Here is a 12,634-nt window from a genome sequence, read left to right as displayed (position 1 = left end):
TAAATAGTCATTAGTGCCTAGGGGTGGCAGATAAATCCATGAGTATAATGTTTCTTAAAATGTTTTTACAGTAGCTACAAGGAACTACATTAAAACCTGTCTAACTCGACACCTGGTAACTCGACAGTCTGTGTAACTTAACAGTCAACGAAAAACAGTCTACGAAAAATAAATCTTTAAGAACATTTAATTGAGCGGAGCTCTTTAGGATCAACTTCAATGCAATCTTTGTAACACTTGATGTCAATAACGGCTGAACATATTTTAGCCAAACATACGAAGGTTGATTTATCTAATGTTTGGATGGTTAGACGTAACCAATTCCAATATTTTATAATGCCTATATAAATTTAAAGTAACTTAAAATCTTTTCAAATTTTAACATTGGACTTATAGATTGTCGTGATGGTTACAAAATAACGACGTACCTGTAAATGTAAACAAAACAAAGAATCATAGCATATGTTAAACACAAGACACGAACTAAACACAGTACAAAGGAAAAAATTGGATGATGAGGACTGATCAAATAATACAGAGAAAGTCTTAGATTTACATTTAAGTCGCATGTTGGAAACGACCACTGATCTAAAATGCTATGGGAAGGGAGGGAAACAGGTCCAGGACGTAGGAAGTGGTGAATAAAGTAGTAAAGGCTAGCAGTGCGGGGTTGTGGGAAGCCTTTTGGGCAGTTAGATTAAACATATTTATTTAAAATAGTAAAATGCAATGGGAAGAAAGGGAAACTGGTCCACGACGTAGGAAGTGGTGACAGAAGTAGTAAAGGCCAGCAGTGCGGTGTGTGAGAACCGTCTGTGGCAGTTAGATTAATGCATCTGCAATCTTAAAATGCTCTAGGGAGGGAGGAAAACAGGTCCACGTCGTAGGAAGTGGTGAAGGAAGTAGTGAAGCCTAGCAGTGCAGAGTGTAGGAACACTTTGTAAAGTTAGATTAATGTATCTGCAATCCTAAAATATTATGGGAAGGGAAAGAAACAATTCTACGACGTAGGAAGTGTTGAAGGAAGTAGTAAAGGCTAACAGTACAGATTGTGGGAACATTATTTGTATTTTGTATTATATTAATACAATTTTTTTTTTATTTATTGCTTTATTAAAAACCATGAAACATGATTGCTCCGCTCAAGAAAGCAATCCTAGTTATAATTAGGGATGTGCCAATTCCGATTCTCAATACGTCGATCTCGATACGTTGCTTCATTGTACTCAAAACCGATTCTGAAAATGAGATTAATTATGATGCGAAATTCGACTTGTGTTGAAGGTTGTAAAGAGTAGATGTTGGCACATGGATGTTGTTTTTCGTATATGGATAGCCTACGGATTCCCTCATGAATCGAATTGTTTTTTTTATCACCACTGAACCGAATCGTGATTTGATGCATCGAATCAAATCTAATCGGAAATTGGATGCATCGCACACCCCTAATTTAAAGCAACATCTTGGTGGTCAGCGCCTAGACAACAATGATGAGGCCAAAACAGCAGTGATACAGAGGTTATCCAGTCAGAGGCGGCAGAATTTTTTAAGAAAGGAATGCAAAAGCTTGTAAAACGTTATGATAAATACCTTAATATTAATGGAAACTATGTCGAAAAGTAGGTAAAGATACTGGCTTTAAATAAAAATATAATTATTACAATAAGTATACTGTTTTTTGTCTTATTTTAAAACAGCACTTACTTAAAAAACATGCCTCATACATTCAGTTAAAAAAATCATTATAGGACATTGTACTAAGTGCTGCACCTGTATCCAATTCCATTGGTATAGTTTTACCTTCAATCAATATGTCAAGAATGAATTTATTTAGAATGAATTTATGTCTGTCGCTTAGTACATTAATTTCATGTTCATACTCACTGCCTTTCTCCGAGCCTTCTTGAGTCTGGTACTGCTTTAAATTTATGTTAGTCTGGTTCTTTTTCTGTAAGCATACACTCACTATGTGTCCAATTTTAGTACATTTTCTGCACTCAGCATCTATAAATTTACATTTGTTAGCTCGATGAGAAGGTGAACCGCAACTGTAACATTTCCCTTTTAGATTGTCAAATGTTGTGTTTGTTCTCGTGGTGGTTTCTTGAAGTGTTTGTTCAACATTTTCTTTGGCTTGTTCCTATCACTACTATCGGAATCCACCCTGTTCAAATCAACGTGTTCCATTGCCGACGCTTCGTTAACAATGTCTTTGTACGTGTGTTTCTCTTGTCCTTCAATTAGTTTGGCTTGAATATCTATGTCATTCAAACCACGGATAAACTGAAGTTTAAGAAACATCTCTGCAACCGACTTTCCACAATCACAATTAAAGTTACAGTTGCTAGTTAATTTCTTAAGTGCTATTGAGAACTCATTTATGAAAAAAACATCAAAAAGGAAGGATTTTGGGGACACTCCAAATTTTCAAAATAAAAAAAATAAAACTTCCTGCCAAGGCTGCATGACCACCCAAAAGATAACTCTGTAGTATTTACTTAGGAACAAATTAGAGAAGAGGGAAAGTTACTTATTACACAAGAAAATTAATAAGAGTAGACGTCATTAAACTTTCGAACTACCGTTTTGGATAGAGAAGAGATAGCGAACTCTGGTTTTCAGTTTACACCATTCTTTAGTATTTGTAAACACTTCAAAATGAGGTGTCACTTGACTTTTTATTGGGTTTACATTTAAAAACTGTCCCCCATTTTTTGGGGACACTTAAAATTTTTTAAATCATAAAATGAAACTTCCTGCTAAGATTGCATGGCCACCAAAAGGATATCTCTATATATTTACTTAAGATGGTAGAAGGGGGGGGGGGTTGACTTTTTATTCACACTGTACTTCATGTTATTAAATCAATTTATAACAGGCAACGGTATCGAGTGCGGAATCGAGAATCAATACCAAAGTTCTGGAATTTGCCCATCGCCATTTATAATTGTTGAATATCAAAAGCCAAAACAAATTTAATCTGGATATCTCTACAACCCCCAAGCTCAACAACCTCTGCTCCACAAATTGACAGATTGGTGAGGTTTTACTGTAGGCCTAATTGTATGCACTGTTCATGCCTCATTGCAAAACTTGGGCAAGCAATACTAAATGAGTACCTACAGTAATGAGCATTATATTTACAAGTTTGCGGTTATTTCCTGTTTCAGAGGCCGCAAGAGGTTTGTCTCTGAAGGAGATGGAGGTCGTATCAAGGACAACAAGGCTACCATTTAAAACCACCGCTACAAAAATCTGCAAACAATATTATTTTCTTCATTGTATGTTTCTTCCCTTTGCAAGATAGGCACACCATTATCATGTAAATAGATTTTAACAGTATTTTGTTTTAGGTTTTGCATTTATTTTTATCGATTAATAATATTGGTAATTCAAAGTAGTGGTTGTAATAGTTAGCTATCAAAGCTTACAGTTATTGATAATTATTTGTGACTCGTGCGGGCTGGTTTTTTTGTACTGTTTCTACTTGTTACATTTTACTTTGATTCTTGAGTAATGGGAATAATTAATAAGGTGTGCTTTTTTTTGCAATAAGTGAGAAGTAAAAGGCGTTTTTGGATTAACATGTTGAATTTCAAAGTTGAAGGTAGAATTTGAGTTTTGTTTTAGGGTGTTCTAAGTACTGGGATTGTAATCAACAGTGTGTCTCTGATTGACTATCTGTCAACATTGATTTGGTTTGTTAAATAAAAGTCAATAATACTGAAAAAATTAGACGTTGAAGATTTGTTTTAGTCCTTTTTGATCCTTTATTTTACACATTGGGTTATGTTGTGATATTGGAGGGATTTGTTGCAGAAAGTCAACTGTGTCAGAAGGTCAAATAATTTTTCCTACATTCACCTGACAAAGTTGGCTTCCTTGACCTGTTTATAGTACAGAAAGCTGCTAATTGCTGCATATTTATACTTTGCCGTACGGGTTATAATTTGTCGTACGGTTTATACTTTGCCGCACATCAGGATTCCAACGAAACAACACAAAACAGCGTGGTTCTATTATGCACGTAATCCGTGTACACTTGGAAATAGGTTGGCAGCACTTAAAGATAATAATACTATGAGCAGCTGATTGACTATTATAACTACGATTTAACTTGTCATTTCGTGTTTATAGTTTTGGTATTTCTAAAATTTCTGGACTTTTCTTTTAAACGTTTTTAAAACATTCCTACGATCTTAATAAACAAGAAAATACCTTTAAAGCATTTTTTTAGGCGCGGAAACCACTTCAAATTACAAAAACATACGGAACTATATTCTCAAAACGCGGAGCACATTTCTTGCCGAGGAAAAATAGCGGAGTGATACGGACCGGGTACTGCTTTCTCTAGGGCACCTATTTGTGTTGCCAGCTGAACCTAAAAACGTGTTGTATAGTGTTTGAAAGACTAAATTATTTATATGCTTTATAGTGACTGTAGGAAAAATATAATGTGTAACACGAGTGCAAAAGGCCTTTGCTGCACTCGAGATCATTCCTTTTCATAAACATTGCTCTTGTGTGCAGCAAAGTGCCACTTTGCCCACTAGTTACACAAATAACTATATCCTTGTACCATTAGATCAAAAACAATATATTTTCTGTAGAGTTAGGTCAACAGTCCCACCTGGTCAACAAGTAAAGTCAGTACTTAAAACGTAGGCTGTGTACATGAGATGACCTAATGGGATTTTGACCTAGTGAACAGTTCCTACGAAGAACAAATTTTTGATCAAACGATCTATTTGGATGTGTTGCTGAAAGTCAGAAGGTCAAAAGTAGGAATAGTCTTTTCAAAACAATGATAGTCCTCTCTACGCACGACTTCAATTATCTCGTGTTTTGGTGTACTTAGAATTGTGTGAATTTTTTTAATTGGCACAGAGGTTCTTGGTTTGTACTAGTGGCAGACTGTTTAGTTGAAATGAAATGCAATAGGCATCGTCAAAACAAATGCTGGAATAGTTGGAATATAAAACAATTTATCGATCTTATTAACACTTTAACCGAAACATGAGTGGCACTTACGTAAATAGAAACATTCGGTCTCAGAGACCGGACTATTTTTCATCAACAAATTTCATGTAAAATCTTAGATTTAGTATTTTTTTAAGTATATGCGTTCTTGAGGTAAGTAAAACATACATTTTAGTACAAATATATGTATTATAAAAGTAATATTAGTTTTAAAAAAATTTAATAAAATGTATAATAAACATAAAACATACAATATACTGGAGACATAAAATAAAAAATAAAATTCTTCTTGTCTGAACTTGTCTTTTACATACAGTCACAGTCTATGCACACTTTGCGGGTTTTTTGAAAAAAAAGCCTTTGCATAAAGAACTGCCTACAAAGACCGGCAGCGCTATATACGTTACTCGAAAGATCCGGCACGTTTTCAAAATGGAGACGTTCACTTAATGACCGCTGATTGGGGACTGACTGATTTTTACAGTTCTAAGAACAAGAAAAAAATGAATTTACCATCACTATTAGGCCTACATTTATTATTACTTATTAAACATCTTTCAGTATTACCAGTTTCCATTTTTCATAACAATTTATAACAAATCTTCATCTATATCTATATTCTATATATATTATTTCTCTTAGTTAATAGTAAAAAATTCAAAAATATTCATCTGTTCATATTTCAAATGTAAACAAATCTTTTACCCATACGGATAACATGGGAACTTCAGAAGCCACTAGGGCAGAGCCCTCATTTCATTTCTTGAAAACGCTTCTTATTGCACACCTAAAGCCTATTTAGAATCTCCATGCCAATTCCCAAGTTCATATGGTCAGTAGTTTTTAGGAGTATGCGAAGCAGCAAACAATTTTCGATTCAAAGCCACAATTCGATTCAAAAGGTTTTAGATTTGAATCGATGCAACTCGATTCGAAGCAATACGGCATTTTTCTATTCATACTTGAAAATGGAGTGAAGTTTTAATAGTCTAATTAAAATTTACCACATATGTGTAGTGCAAATTTTTGTTGAAGTGGTATTAGGCCTATTCATACATATGTCATGAATTTTAGGTGAAAAAATATTTATTATTTTCAATCATACATTAGAAGAACCTTTATTGCTGCAAATGTCAGTGAGCTGCTTTACTTGCAAGTCTATTTCTTAGTTTTATTTGCAGAATCATATTTTTTAGCATGTTACCTATTTTATAATATTGATTTTATAAATAAAGATATGTTTTGGTGTAAACAAATAAAAACATTTGCAAGATTTGTACTGAAACTTTCAATTGGTTCACATTGATAGAATGAGAGGATAGAATCAGATCTACAAACTACAAGGAATACATTCATAGCAGACCTACAAAAATACAAAATTTACCAGTCTAAAACATCAATATTACTAGTTAAGTATCAAGTAACAATCTTTCAGACCTGTGTTATTTTTAGAATGATTTTGGAATGACTTGTTTTGGCTATGTTTACAGGAGTAAAACATGTTTTACACTGGTTAAACTTTACAGAACTTTTGATAATTTGCAATGCAAAAACAAAAAATTATAAAATAATTTAAGCAATTTAATACAAGCAAAGAATTAATTAAATAAGAACGCCTTCGCAAAAGAAACACAACAACAACGCGCTCCTGTATTGCGGGTATTGCGTTGACATTCTGCAGGCGTTTTTCTTTATAATCTATATATTAATTTGAAACTGTTTTTCTTTCTGACAGCTATTTTGAGAGAACGGCTGGGCGTAGAAACTCGGTAGAGGTGTCTAAAGAAAGGTCTAGGTCTGTAGATGAGCCATCAAAAGAGAAACATGGTGATTTCCCTCGGGGCTCTGCCCCAGTGGCCTTTAAATTCCCATCCCATGTTATTCTTATGGAGGAAAACGAGGTTTTTGTCACAGCTAATTTGAGAGAACGGCTGGGCGTAAAAACTTGGTAGGGGTGTCTAAAGAAAGGTATTGGTCTGTAGGTGAGCCCTCAAAAGAGAAACGAGGTAAATTTCCTTGGGGCTCTGTCCCAGAGGCCTTTAAAGTTCCCTCTGCAATTTTGTTTACATTACGACCATATGCAAATTTTACACTACTTTTAATGAACCAGCTGTTAATATTAAAATTGTATTTAAAGGTCTACTGAAACTGTCAAAATTAAATGTTTACATTATTATTTATGATTTTATATTGATTCTCCACTGCATGGCAAGTTTTTTTATAGTTTCAACAAAATGATGAATTTATCATACGTTTTAAATGTTTTCTTCAAAAATCTATGCTTTATTGCTCTTAGAAAATTTTAAATTATGAAATAAGTGTGACATATCAATTTTGAAGGAATATATGATTATTCCTTATCGGGTTAGCTTATATATATTGTAAAGTTGGCACTTGCCTTTGTTTGCCTACTTTCAATCACCATTTATTTTTTAATTCAAGAAAGAGCACCAGAATTTCATTTATTGGTATACAAGTTTTCGATAATCGGGTTGAAAATTGTGTCATAGATGAGTACGTTGAGGATGAGAGCTGTGTTCAAGTTTTGGAATAGAATAACTACAGAGTATGTTTCATTTATGGTTTTGGTGAAGTAGTTGAACTAATGTCAATTCAGGTATTAAAAAAAAATGTGTACAGGGTTTTTACTTTGATGTACAAATGTAGCTAGGTCGAACAACGCATCTAAACCTAACTATATACAAAACATTCGGAAACACAACAGTGTCATCACATCTAATCGCATTTGCATAATTTGTTACCAAGGCTGGACTAGGTTACAGATTTGGTTCCGCAAATGTTCAAGATTTGTGATCAAATTTCCTACAAATGGTTCATTCCATCCACGAAATACATGCAGAGCTTTATGTGATCGATGGCCAAGGCAAAACTACCCCATAAGTTAATGAATTATCAAGTAAGAACAGGATGATTAAATACATGAGTCGATGTGGCAAGAGAAGGAATTAAAATTGCTTAGATCGAAGTAAGAATGTTACTGCTTTCTAGAGAATCAGATATTTTTATCAAATACAAAAAAAAACTAATTTTATATGCTGATGAAATTCTGTATTTTTATGGCCAAAGATGAAGATTTACTTATAAATCCGGATACAATCTGAATGATTTTCCTAAAGCTGATGGAATTAGTTGTTAGTTATAAATATTGACTCTTTCCGTAACATGATAGACTAATTATATGAACTCATTCTCCCATATAGTGAAAGTGGCTTTGACATGAAACAAACTCATGAACAAACTATTATAAGACTCCTGAAAAACCTTTTGGGCAACCTAAAGCCGATAAAAAGGTAGGAAATATTGTGTTAAACAAATTCATCAATCACGTTTTTTAGGGAACACAACCGTCATACTTATTATCGCTTACCCTCCCTTCATTTAACTAAGAATTTAATGACTTCACTCTATCTATCGCAGTTAGCTGAATTTACATAAAACCTTAACATTAACCGTCGATTTCGACGGGGTTCCACTAGTCTATATATTAATTTGAAACTGTTTTTCTTTGTGACAGCTAATTTCAGAGAACGGCTGGGTGTAGAAACTCGGTAGGGGTCTCTAAAGAAAGGTCTTGGTCTGTAGATGAGCCATCAAAAGAGAAACGTGGTAAATTCCCTTGGGGCTCTGCCCCAGTGGCCTTTAAATTCCCATCCCATGTTATTCTTATGAAGGAAAAACGGGTTTTTGTCAGAGAACGGCTGGGCGTAGGAACTTGGTAGGGGTCTCTAAAGAAAGGTCTTAGTCTGTAGCAAGGGAATCTATATATTAATTTGAAACTGTTTTTCTTTGTGACACCTAATTTGAGAGAACGGCTGGGTGTAGAAACTCGGTAGGGGTCTCTAAAGAAAGGTCTTGGTCTGTAGATGAGCCATCAAAAGAGAAACGTGGTAAATTCCCTTGGGGCTCTGCCCCAGTGGCCTTTAAATTCTCATCCCATGTTATTCTTATGGAGGAAAAACGGGTTTTTGTCAGAGAACGGCTGGGCGTAGAAACTTGGTAGGGGTGTCTAAAGAAAGGTCTTAGTCTGCTGATGAGCCATCAAAAGAGAAACAAGGCAAATTCCCTTGGGGCTCTGCCCCAGAAGCCTTTAAAGTCCACTCTTCAGATTTTTTACATCACGACCATATGCATACATTTACATTAATTTTTTATGAAACAGCTGTTAATATTTAAATTGTGATTTACTAAATTTGTCAAAATGAAGTATTTGCAATGGTTTTTGCTGATTTTAAAATGGATTTTCTTCTGAATCTTGCTATGTTTTGCAATATAATGTTCTTTTACCAAATCAGTGGAAAATCCTAATATCACAGTAACTCTTCAGCTTTTGAAAAAAGATATGCTATTTACAAAAAATTTAATTATATCTAACTGTTGTGTACATCTTGAGTATTTCCATAATCTTTGAGTTGACTCTTATAAAGTCATCAGAAATTATTTTAAAATAACGCCTGTAATGCTTCGCAATTGCTCGAATTCGAGCAACAGGTACACTAGTCTATATATTAATTTGAAACTGTTTTTCTTTGTGACAGCTAATTTGAGAGAACGGCTGGGCGTAGAAACTCGGAGAGGTGTCTAAAGAAAGGGCTTGGTCTGTAGATGAGCCATCAAAAGAGAAACGTGGTAAATTCCCTTGGGGCTCTGCCCCAGTGGCCTTTAAATTCCCATCCCATGTTATTCTTATGGGGGGAAAACGGGTTTTTGTCACAGCTAATTTCAGAGAACGGCTGGGCGTAGAAACTTGGTAGGGGTCTCTAAAGAAAGGTTTTGGTCTGTAGATGAGCCATCAAAAGAGAAACAAAGTAAATTCCTTTGGGGCTCTGCCCCAGAGGCCTTTAAAGTCCCCTCAGCAGATTTGTTTACATTATGACCATATGTATAATTTTACACTACTTTTTAATTAAACAACTGTTAATATTTAAATTGTGATTTACTAAATTTGTCAAAATGAAGTATTTGCAATGTTTTTTTTCTGATTTGAAAATCAATTTTCTTCTGCATTGTGTCATGTTTTCCAATATAATGTTCTATTGCCAAATCAGTGGAAAATCCTAATATCACAATAACTCTTAAAATTATTTCTTATGGAGTTAACTTATGTCTATTGTATGGGTTGGTTTTTGCCTTTTTTACCACTTCTTGGAGATTGTACGTAGGTGTGTTGCAGGTAGATGATATTCTTTGGCATATTGCATCTGTAGACAATACTTGGGTTGGTGTAATTATTACAATGGAAAAAAGCGAGAAATCCTGGACAATTTGATATAGGCCTACTAAAAATAAAACTGAATTAACAATGTGCTACATTTCTTGAGCAATCATTGAAAGAGACGATTTGTAAACAATGGAAACATAAGAAAGTCGTAGAACACAACCAAGTAGAATAAATAGAAATAATGTTTTTTTCTTCATTTTGTAATCGTTATTACAGAGAACCTAATGCGACTATGAGTGGGAAACATTTGTAGAAAACTCTAAAAAACAAGATTAGCTTTTGAAAAAAAAAAGATAAGATAATTACGAACAATTTGGATTATATCTAACTGTTGTGTACATCTTGAGTATTTCCATAATCTTTGAGTCGACTTTTATAAAGTCATCGGAAATTATGACTGTTATTCGTTTTAAAAACACGTCTGTAATGCTTTGCAATTGCTCGAATTCGAGCAACAGGTACACTAGTATATTATTAATTTGGATTATTTTGTTACTCCAGGGGTTGGACAAGGGGATGGACTTTCACCAATTCTTTTTAATATTGCAATAGAAGAAACCTTAAAAAGCACCAAACATATCAAAGATGGAATAAACCTCGGATCTATAGTAAACACACTTGCTTTTGCGGATGATGTTGTATTAGTTGCAGAATCAAAAGAGGACCTAGGTAAGCTTACTGAGATTATTATAAGGGAAGCAAATAAGATTGGACTTAAAATAAGTGAAGAGAAGTCAAAATATCTGAAAGTCGGAAGAACCCAAATTGAAGGAGCTGAACCTTTTAGGGTCAATAACCATAATTTTGAAAGAGTAAACGAATTTAAATACCTCGGAGTCTCAGTTAACTGGAATAACAAAAGAGGAACAGAAATAGAAAAGAGACTAATGAAATAATGAAATAATGAGTTTATTCCTTCAAAACAAATAAATACAAAATAATACAATCACTTGGAACTACGTTGCCACATTATCCAGTAATCGTGGCAAACGTAAAACAAAAAAATGAAACAATTTTATTTACAACTGAGTCCAGTCTATTCACTTGAAAAATACAAGTTGCTCTCTGTGGCGTCTTAAGTATAGGAATATAAAATTAGAGCTTAAAAAAAATTAAATCCTAAAGTTAACAGAAATTCTCCTATAACTAAAAATGTATTGCCTCTTCGTGAAATGGAAAACAAATTAGAAATTACAAAAATAGCGAAACTTGACGGATTTATTTGCAGAAAAAAAGAAAAAGAAAAATTCTTTGAGTGGTTGATGTAAATTGTTATATTAGCATATAATTAAGAAAATATACGTCCGGATAATTAAAAAGCCAATGTTTTAATTTTGAAGAAAATTTATCTAAGGTCAAACAAAATCTTATATCTTCCGGCAGTTGGTTGAAGTATTTGGGACCATTATACTGATAAGAATGTCTGAACAATGACTTGTTTACTTTAGGTAAACGGAAAATGCCTTGATTGTTTTGTCTAGTATTATACAAAAGGTTGCTTGTCCCAGTATTTCCACTGCGTACATAGAAGAGTTTTAGAACCTTAAAAATATATAAGTGCTGAACTGGGAGTATTATTAATTGAGAAAATAACGGGAAAGAGCTTTCACGCTTATTACTTTTAGTTATTATCCTTAAAAAATGATTTTGTGTAAACCTTAATTTTTCAATATAACTTTTAAAAGTTCCGCCCCAGCATTGAATTGCATACTGGAGTCTTGATTGGACAAGAGCAAAATAAAGAGTTCGAAGTAAGAAGGTATTACAAATGTTTTTTATAAAATAGAAAACTCTTATAGTTTGTTTAATTGTTGTATGTATAGTAGTGTGGAAATATGTCTGTCCCAGTTTAGATTTTCATCCAAAACTACTCCGAGATATCGAAAATGCTTGACCTTTTCAATTGATTTGCAAATGCATGAAATTAAATTACAATTCGAAGAATGATAAACTAGATTGTTTGGAAAGTTAAAACTATTTATTAGACTGAAATTTATGTATTTTGTCTTCTCAACATTTACCTGCATTTTATTTGCTTTACACCAATCACTCAAAAGCTTAAGATCTTCTTGGATGTAACCGTAAAGAGTGAAAATATCTTTTTGGGAATAAAAAAACGCAATGTCGTCAGCACATAAAAGCACATACGTGTCCATGGAACGGAAGCTTGAGAAGGTCATTAATAAATATGAGGAAGAGGGTTGCAGAGGTAACTGATCCCTGGGGAACACCTGTCCTGACATTTAGAGGAGAACTTAGTTGGTCTAAGATCTTTGTTTGCTGTATTCTGTTTGAGAGAAAACTAGAAAACCAATTATTAGCTACACCTCTAACACCAGCAGCATCTAATTTAGATAATAAAAGATTATGGTCAATTAGATCAAATGCTTTTTTTAAATCAACAAATAAACCTGT

General features: G+C 33.7%; 1 protein-coding gene across 1 annotated transcript in view; it reads left to right on the top strand.

The window, feature by feature from the left end:
• Positions 1–3,735, top strand: part of LOC128983686 (programmed cell death protein 4) — a 128,051-nt gene extending 124,316 nt beyond the window's left edge. Inside the window, exon 9 of the mRNA XM_054403088.1 lies at positions 3,171–3,735. Coding sequence (XP_054259063.1) covers positions 3,171–3,237 — 67 coding nt within the window. The 3' untranslated portion in view covers positions 3,238–3,735. The remainder of the gene's footprint in view (positions 1–3,170) is intronic.
• The last annotated feature ends 8,899 nt before the right edge of the window (positions 3,736–12,634 follow it).

Source organism: Macrosteles quadrilineatus, unplaced genomic scaffold, assembly GCF_028750875.1.
Source record: "Macrosteles quadrilineatus isolate MER2022 unplaced genomic scaffold, UCM_ALF_1.0 Scaffold_1__1_contigs__length_201487025, whole genome shotgun sequence".
Classification (NCBI taxonomy): Eukaryota; Metazoa; Arthropoda; class Insecta; order Hemiptera; family Cicadellidae; genus Macrosteles; species Macrosteles quadrilineatus.
This window is presented reverse-complemented; position numbering and strand designations above follow the sequence as displayed.